The sequence below is a fragment of the Haliaeetus leucocephalus genome, unplaced genomic scaffold (genome assembly GCF_000737465.1).
Source record: "Haliaeetus leucocephalus isolate CR32 unplaced genomic scaffold, Haliaeetus_leucocephalus-4.0 Scaffold146, whole genome shotgun sequence".
NCBI classification, from domain to species: Eukaryota; Metazoa; Chordata; class Aves; order Accipitriformes; family Accipitridae; genus Haliaeetus; species Haliaeetus leucocephalus.
In genome coordinates, this window is record NW_010972582.1 from 2,349,897 (window position 1) to 2,359,715 (window position 9,819).

Genomic DNA, 9,819 nt, shown 5'->3' on the forward strand with positions numbered 1-9,819 from the left:
TTTAGTGGGAGAATAGCGTTGGTAACACACTGATGTTTTAGTTGCTGCTAAGTAGCGCTTATCCTAAGTTAAGGATTTTTCAGTTTCCCACGCTCTGCCAGCACGCAGGTGTACAAGAAGCTGGGAGGGAGCACGGCCAGGACAGCTGACCCAAACTAGCCAAAGGGATATTCCATACCATAGAATGTCGTGCTCAGCATATAAACTGGGGGGAGTTGGCCGGGAGGGGCGGATCACTGCTTGGGCATCGGTCAGCAGGTGGTGAGCAATTGCATTGTGCATCGCTTGTCTTTTCTTGGGTCTAATGTCTTTCTTTTTGTTCTATTCCTTTACATTACAATTAATAATAAAAAATAGAATAACAATAATATTATTTATTTTAGTTTAGTTATTAAACTGTTCTTATCTCAACCCATCAGGGTTTGGGTTATTTTGGGTGTTTTTTCCAATTCTCCTTCCCATCCCACTGGAAGGGGGGAAGAGTGAGCAAGCAGCTGCGTGGTGCTTAGTTGCTGGCTGGGGTTAAACCACAACAGAGGTATTCTCTTATTGCAGCATCCCTATAAGCTGAGGGATTCAGCTGATCCAGTTAGCGTAAGCACTCCAGGGCACTTGCTAAAAACAATCCAGACATTCTCAGCTACCAGTACAACATGATCAACTACTATGTTCCACTTTTCTGACAGCTTCAAAATGCTATCCTACAAGTGAATCCTGCAACCATTAGCCCAGAGTATATTACTTATCTTAACTAGAGGCTTACAATATCAGCCATACTTTTTTCTGTTTTCCTAGTTCAGATATGGTAAGCTGCATAAGAAAAAGAATTTCAGCAGCACAAAATTTTTCTCCAAAGATTTAAATATTTACTCTGATTTTCTTAAATAAGGACAGATTACTAAAAAACATTTATAAATACTTTCCTTAAAGCAGCCATTTTCTGCATCTCTGCCAAATGTTTTGTTGCCAGACTGCACTAAAAACCTTTTGCATTAATCAAAGACTTAATAATTGCCTTGCACAATTTCTGTTGAATAAAAAATCTGAAAGGCTATTTTATAAATGAGGGCAAAGAGCAAGAGTGATGAACATGCTTAATGAAAATTAATATTTCCTTATTCAAGTCATAGATAGACAAGCCTCATTTCACTACATAAAAGTCAAATTTAACTGGGAGACAGACAGTAAAAAGTGTGCTTGCTTAGATGCACACTGCAGAATGCAATAGAAGTTATAAATTTTAACTCTAATGAATATGAATTTATGCAGGGCATATGTAACCAACACTTAACCATGTTCAGTCCTGGAGGATCATTTATATTTTAAATCAATGAGGTAGCACTAAAGCATCTTTAGCACATTTTGCTTGAATAGTTTTTATTCTTTGAAAAGCTGATGAAATGCAGCTTTTACTAACATTCCTTTTATCTTATTCTGTAACTGAAGACCTGTGGATCAAAAAGATGAATCCTGAAAAACACCTTTTACATTGACAGTTTAAAAATCTTGACCTCTTTCTCTCCCTCCTCAAGGATGTGTAAGTACCAGCTCAAGTCTACCATGCCATAACTAGAGCTCTATTTTGCCTTTAAGAGGTCCTCATTGCCCTCTTTCATCATCACATGTGAATTTCCTTCCTGAAAGTCAGGCCTCAAGTTAAAAAACATCTTTTCTTATTTAGCATTTCCCTAGGTCTTCACATCTAATCTGCCTCTTCAGATCATTTCTTCATAATCTCTTTAAAATCAGGAGTTTTCTATTTACTGACATGGGCTTATCTGTCTCCAGTCTCAAGTTGCAATTACTGCAAAAATTCTTTACTCTGGTTTTGGAAAAAAAAAAATACTGAAACAAATGAGGAGTTTTCTGCTATATGATGGAACAGATTCAACAAACAAGCTGAAACAACCCTTGAAAGGTAAGTGCTTTAATCAGAGGGCTGGTTAGATAATTTTTCTCTCTCCCTCTTCACTTGTGATCATTCTTGTCAGTGTGTATTTAGGCACATTTTGAAATGCCTGCTGGACTGCCAGTCCTAGAAAGGACTTCTGCCCTCCTCAGGCATTAATATGAGATAGGAACACTTAGTCCTGTGAAAATAAGGACAGTCCTAGGGACATACACTGGGAAAATAAAATAAGGACATTTTATTCACTGATTTTATGTTTGTTAGCCACCAAAGGTATTAGAAGAGGAATTTCAGATGAAGTGTTGGAAACCCTCCTCTCTCCAATACCATTGGTGGCACCAAACTCTTTTTAAATTAGATTTGGGCCTTGGAAGGTGTAAAAATTGTAAAACCTAGGATGCAATGGTACAGCGGTTGTGTTTGTTCTACTCCATGGGTAAGTAAGAAACCAACAGGTTAAAAATCGGGGGTGGGGCAGGGTGGAGTGTGGGTGTTTGAGACCCAAGTTCATATCAAGCAGTGAAGAAGCATGATTTGGTGACAAGATCCCATAGTAACACCTTGAAACAGCAAAAACATTTGTTCATAGGCTTTTCAGGTGAAGTAGGAGGCCCTTGTGCAGTCCTCTTCCCTGGACAATGGAATGAGGAAAAATCATGTAGAGATGCTGCTGCCTGAAAAAGCTCAGAAAGAGGTTAAGGAGAGCTCCTGTGCTGCAGAGCTTGCAACACACCTCTGGTCCCACTGGAAACCACTTGGCACACTGATTTCACTCGGGGCCTCCACCACCCCAAGAGTACATGTGATCATCTGTGTGTTTCCTGTACCCATATTATCACCTTTCCTCTGATTCTTCCCTGCCTCAAATGTTGAGCAAGTTATTACCTAAGGACCAATTCAAACATACTGAGACACAACATAAGCATAAAAATATAGAGATACTTACGTGTTCTCTTCAGGAAACAAAGCCTTTTTCTTTTTAATTTTAAAAAGGCACTGTTACCTGCAGAAAATCTATTTCAAGTTCTACCTTTGTTAAAAAGAAGGGGAAAACATCCAACTGCAAATGTTAAAAAGACCAAGTCTTGGTATCACACAATTGCAGATAGGTCAAATAATTCAGCAGAGCTATACTGATCTATACTATCTGAGATCTGATCAATAGTCTTTAAAACAGATAATGGTAAAGGCACTGCCTCCCAGATTTTTGCCTATGACTTTTTTTTCCAGAGATATCAAGCCAATGCTGCATCTTCCACTTCAAGAGTGTAATGTGCATTACTTCAAACTGTCAGAAGAAGCAATTTTACAGTGTGATCGAACCTCACTGATTTTGTGCAGCTCTTCAGTAATTATATTAGTAACTGTAGGCAGGCATTACACCCAACACTGACAGCACATCACAGATCACTGTGTTGGTTGATTTAATGAAAACAAATGAAGCACAGGGTAAAAGAAGTAAAGGAGAGTTCTGATGTGGCAAGAAATGCCTACGCTTAGGCAGTGTATAGAAATGGTATATATATGGCCTGCATCACGAAATGACATACCAAGAAAAATATGCATCTTCTTGTTTCTAGAAGAGTGATAACTGTATGGCAGTCTTTATTTAGGAATCCGCAGTCCTCACATTGTTCACTGCAAAACTTCCATCAAAATCTTAGCCAATTAGGGACAGTATAAACAAGATTATAAACTGTTCTTGAATAGGGAAATTTCACTTTAAAAATAAAAGAAACTGGGCGATAACATTTAACAAAAGTTAACACAAGCAGTTTTTACTGAATTGTGGCACAGATTTATCGGGGGTTTTTGTGCATATATAGAAACAATTCAGTAAGGCTTTATAATAGTTAAGGTGGAATACAAATGAAATTTAAAACATTTCAGGAACTCACAAAAGTTCAGTGTAGTAGTGTAGAACCCAAACCAAACAAGTATTCATTGCAAATGAAATCAGTGGACTCAGAGAAGGGCAATTACTGGTGAACAAAAGAGGTCATTCAAAAATTCTTTCAACTTCAAAAGTTCAATGCTCAGCAGTGTGTGTCCACATCAATGGAATCACCACCCCTTAATACCACAGCTTTTGTTCTCCAAGTTCCTAAAAACTGCTATTCTCTACCTCAAATCATCAAGCAGACAGACACCATGACTCAACTCAGGGAATTTAGCTGTTTCATCACTCTGCTGTGAAGAGCCAGGTATTCTGCACAGATGGAGACTTTGCTTTAGTTTATGTTAAAGAAAGCAGATGGCTTTCCTAGCGACCACACAAAATGAATGAGCTGTGTATTTGTATCTGAAAAAAATGCATATACCAGGTCTGTATGGTATGGAATGAGAATGTTTGGCAAGAAACCTAGTTTAAAGACTAGTAACTATGTTCATGTAAATGCCATTCAGAACATTGAAGGTCCCTTAAACACACCATAATTGCAGCATAAATACGCAACAGCAAATACCCATTCTCACAAGAGGTCAAAAAAGTTATGAAAGCCAAAACTTCAAAGCAGTTTCAGCTGAAGAAGTAGAAATGATTTAGTGATGGCATCCATATCACAGGATGGTGGAGGTTAGAAGAGACCTCTGGAGATCATTTTGTTCAATCTTCCTGCCCAAAGCAGGTTGTTCACAACATTGTCCTTGCTGAATCAAAGATAATTAAACCCCCAAATGGTTAAACTGAGTATTACAAACACCTCAGATTTTTATGGTAGTAGACAGGAGGATGGTATGGAAGACATGGAGTAGCATACACCAAGACATTATTTCAAAAATCTTTAGAAATGAAAACCAGACACATGCAAGTCATGAACAGCACTTACAAAAGCTGATGCCAGACTAAATTCAATACAAAAATAGCATGTTTCTCAACAAATGGACATAACAGGTCGGAAAAGGCATATAATGAAGCTGATTTCCTAGACACAGTCTTAGCCACACATTCCCCTGACCCACTTCCTCCACAGCAAGCAAAGCAAAATGCCATCTGAGTTGGATGAGCTCACTACTGTTCAGTTTTATTATTGCCTCTGATACTTTAGCTGAACTTTATACACCATATACTAGATCACTGACCAGCAATTCTCCCAGTTCACTTTCTAGAACCTCCCACAAAGAGGAGGGGGGAAACAGCAAAACTCAATAAACAGCTAAGAAAAAGAGTGCAAAGATTCAATTAGAAGCCAAACACAGATGCACCACCTTATCCACTGCATCTTGCCATTCATTGTTTGAAGAGTGCCACTCTGACTTGTTTTTCATCATGTTATCATCAAATTACTGATGCTATTATACAAAAAAACGTACAGTGAACATGCTTATCCTATTCCTTATTGCAGGCAAAACAGAGGAGTGAGGCAGAGTAATTAGATCATACCTGTTCTAAACAAAAATTTCTTAAGAGCTGTCTTTGGCAGGAAGGGACAAAAGGGGGAGAAAACAAAAACCAACCCAGTTTCCTTCTAGCTGGTTTAACTGACATGACTTCAGAGCACATGTACTATAAGCAAAGTAAGCAGAGTTAAGTCTGTAGCAAATTGACAGCGCATGTTTCTAAGTATTAGTTAACTGGAGTTATTCTTCTCAACCTATGTTACTATTTTAACATTTTCAGATACAGTCCATTAAACTGTTAAATGGAAACATAATAAAGTGCTGGAGAGTTTAGTCTACTGATGCCTAGCAGCTTAGCATAAACATAAAATGCTTTATGAAAATGCTGCATTATTACTGTGCTTTTGCATAAACCTGCACAAGTATTTTATCTCGTTTTAAGTGTGTGCTGAACATTTACAAATCTGTAACGGAACTAAAAACTATGGTTTGAATTTGTTAATGGTTCAAAAGAAAAAAAATGGGTCACTGTCATTGTGCAACCCATCTTTCAGTCAGAAGTGAAAGTTGCAAAGGATTTTCCCTTCTTCAGATTTCTCTTTCTAGTATTATTGGAAAGCTTGTCTTCTTGTTTAAATGAATTTCCTTTTAATCTCCTCCCTGAGCTGCTGGATAGATGGAGCCTCTTAAAAAATTCAGGATATCACTGTAATTGTAAATTGATCTGCTTCTGTGGCAGAAGGCTGGGGCCCTCCATCCAGGGAAAAGACTATCTTCTCAAAGTTGTTTTTCAGACAAATGATTAATTTGCACTCTCTCTTACTACTATATAATCCTTTGATGGAAAAGCAGTTTTTAAACAAAAATGCTACTTTGGGGATTGTTTTATTCCTGGCAACGTACAGGGAAGAAAGCCAACTGTCAAAGCCACTGTGAAATATTTACTGGCTTGAAATTTTTAAATTTCCTAAAGGACACTTTGACTCTACTTACATAAGAACTAAAACTGTATTAGGCAACTAAAATGCACATATTCATCACTGCTAAAGTTCTGAATTAATGTAATATATTAATAGACACAGGAAAATTCCCCACTGATTTTTAATGCAAAGTTAAGGTTGGAAGACTGTTATGACTATGCAATCTTTAAAACAGACACATAACTCATTAGTATCAAAGTAGAGGAAATTATCTATCTAGTGTGGTGCTGAATCCACATAGCCTGTTTGCCTTTGGCTCTTTGGTTATGAGATCTGGCATCCCTTGGATTATTTCACCTAATCCATCATTAGCTTTCACGGGTCCTATATACTGTGCAACAAACCTAAATTTAACAAACCCAACTCCCCATCAATTACCACACTGAATATTCCCTGTCAGCACAGAGCACAAAGATTAGACATGCTGAATTACATCTTTCTTTGTGAAAAGTCAATATTTTTAGAGCACTGTTAACGTTGCTGACTCCAGTTGTAACAAATGTTCCTTCCCATTGTGGACAGGCGCTAATGCCCTGATCTTTGCTGTTTACATACAACACAGAGCTACTAAACAAAATGAAAAACCTCAGAAGACACCAAAAAATACATAAGAGATCCCAGTAAGAGTGCCACAGAGTCACAAATGTGGGGTTTTAATTGCCATATTTGCTTGGCTGGTGGAATCCTGGAAGATGACCTAATTTTTTATTTCCCCTATAATCCTGCAAGTAAACATTAGTAATTTAGATTTAACTTTTTCTCTCTGCACAAAAAGGTTATTACTTGCAACAAAAAATACATAACGCTGCTGTTGCGCTAACATAGCATCCTTACTTACCGGTCTTCCACAGATACACCGACGAAGTTTGAAATTCACTTTGTGCACGAGCGTCCCAGATTCCCAGCAGCAGAAGCACGAGAACTCCCACGCACTGGGCTGGCACGGCAGAAACCCCTGGACCACGGCAGAAAGCAGCGCTCCCTTCTCTCAACCCCATGCCTCCAGCAGCCTGCTGCCACCTCCAAAACCCGCAGGACGACCACGAAACCTTCTTCAAATAATATTCCCCTCTTCAGAATTTCTTCACAGGGAGAAGGGGATTGGAAACCTCTCTTCCGCTGCTGTGCATGGCAGTTGAAAAGGAAAAACTGTTTAACACCAGGGAACAATAGAGTCCTTGCTCGCTCTTGCTGCGGCGGCGGCGACGGCTGCTGCTGCTAGTATGGTTGCTGCTCCACGCTCTTCCATTCAGCGGTTAGTAGCAGTTTTCCATCAGCTAAAAGCAAGACAGCTGTCCACAGGGGGCTCCAGCTGACTGAGCAGGTTATCTTGCTCTGGGAGGCAGCAGCAGTCATTTACACCAGCTGGAGAGAGTGAGAGACAGAGAGAAACAGGGATGAGTAGAAACACAAATAGCCCAGTGCTGTAATTTCGACGCAGAGAGTGACTGCAAAAGGCTGGCTTCCCAGACACGTCTCTCCCTGGAATATCCGAAATGATACATACTAAGAAGAAAAGAAGAAATCATCAGACATGCTTCAGAAACACAAGTCACACAACCAGAACAGATATAATCAGAATGATATATATTAATTAAGAGAGCATCAGACATTTCTCCTGATAATAATATGTAAGCTGCATTAACCGTTTTGTAAACAACAAAAAATAAGTGATTATGCATGCATTAAATAGACAATTAAGACCTTAGAAGGGGAAAGGGAAGAAAATGCAGAAAACAAGAAAAAAGAAAAAACCCACTGACTTGCATTGCATATTTATCAAATCTGTTTCAGGTAATAACACATAGCTATCTTCTGTGAGGACAGATGAATATATCTATATGATAACGTGTATGTATGTGTAAGCACATCACCTCTGTGGTAGATGAAGTGTGCATGTAATATATAATGTAAGATAACATCCTTTTCTATCCAGCAAGTATGTACACATATATACATGCATAAATGTCAACTGTGTAATTTAAAATAATTTGAAGATCAAGTTATCAATCATTTTTAAAACATACACTGAGTTTTACATATGAAAGTATTCAGGATACATTAGGCTGTCATGATGATACAAAAACGCGGAGAGAGACAAAGCTTTTGAAATAGGGATCTTTATCTCTCCCACGCACTACCCAGTGAACAGATGCAATAACAAGCCTAAAGATCGGGTTTCGGACACCTATAAACTGGGAAGAAAACGAGGAATTTTCAAGAAAACTGCTATCATATTCAGAAAAACTCATTAAAAATGCAAACAACTACAAAAATACACGGTAAGAATACAGGATCCAGAGTTCAAAAATGATGGAGCTATTGTTGTTTAAAGAAGAAACCTTCAGTCAACCTCTCTTGGGACGCCTGTCATTTTGCACAACCTTCCCAGACTCAGCCTTTTCAGATGCATTAGATTAAAATCAGCCGTGATCAAATAATTCCCAAGTCCTTGCCTGTTTAAATATTCTGACATCAGAGCAAATTAGCAATGTTGAAGGTTGCAAATTCGTCTTTGTTTACTTTCCACTCTGTTACGCCTCTAAGAGGGAATTAAAGGCTCAGGGAGCTCTAGCACTGTGAGGCTGTGATTAAGAGAGATAAGCAAGTGTGGATTACTGTTCCTCAGCTGTTGAAAAACAGGCAACAATCAGGAGATTATAGGTTGATAAGGGATACACAGAAAGCCATGATCTTAACAAATTTATAGCATCCTGATGCAAAACTTGTACCCTCAGCTAAAGCACTTCTGGAAATACATTTTGTTTACTTTGCTTCATCATGCTGTATTCACTTTAGGAAGCATGGAAACCCCTTCAGCCTTTGCTTTGTTGGACTGGACAGAATACTGCTTTAAATCAAAATGCTCTCTGAGTTTATAGAACTATAGCAATTTCACAGGTAAATTTGGGGTTAAGTTAGTCACATGCACATTATTTTACAGGCTGCATAGAGGGACTTGAGAATATTTGACCTAATAAAAATAATGTCAGCTTCATAATTTATAAAAAATAAGACTAGGAATTTAAGGGCTTAAAAAAGTTTTAAGTTCAGCAGGCAATCTGTGGCAATAGCTTTATTGACTTGCACAGTTAAAATGAAACATATATAACTTACACATTCCTTTGAAAAATTAAGAGTAAAAATGTTGGCTTTTTAGCTGGACCTATGCACCAGGGGAAAAGTCAAGTTTATAGAGTGACTAGGGGAAAAGGCACCCTTTCCAGAGTTATTAAATACAATGGCTTCTACATAGAAATTTTATGAACGTGTAAAGAAAGCCTCTGAAAATATTTTGTACGTGACTCAGATCATCCGGAAACATCATCGGGGAACAGATCATCCATGTAGCTGGCACAATGAATCAAAGTGGTTTTTGACAGCAGAACAAAGCAGTATCATGAGAGAGAGAGTGAGCACACATACACAAACACTCAAATATTTTCTTATCTTTATGCAACTATAGGACCACATACTTTTAAAACTTCACTAATATAGAGATTATTAAAATAAAATAATTTCACACTACTTTTTATGGTTGTACCATTTTTTCTGTCAAAAGTCAATGAACTGTGAAAGAATAATTTCACC

The 9,819-nt window shown here is 38.1% G+C and overlaps 1 protein-coding gene across 1 annotated transcript in view; it reads right to left on the minus strand.

The window, feature by feature from the left end:
- The window catches only part of THSD7A (thrombospondin, type I, domain containing 7A), a 207,521-nt gene extending 200,295 nt beyond the window's left edge, over window positions 1-7,226 (minus strand). The window contains exon 1 of the mRNA XM_010561477.1: window positions 7,067-7,226. Coding sequence (XP_010559779.1) covers window positions 7,067-7,226 — 160 coding nt within the window. The remainder of the gene's footprint in view (window positions 1-7,066) is intronic.
- Window positions 7,227-9,819: the final 2,593 nt, after the last annotated feature.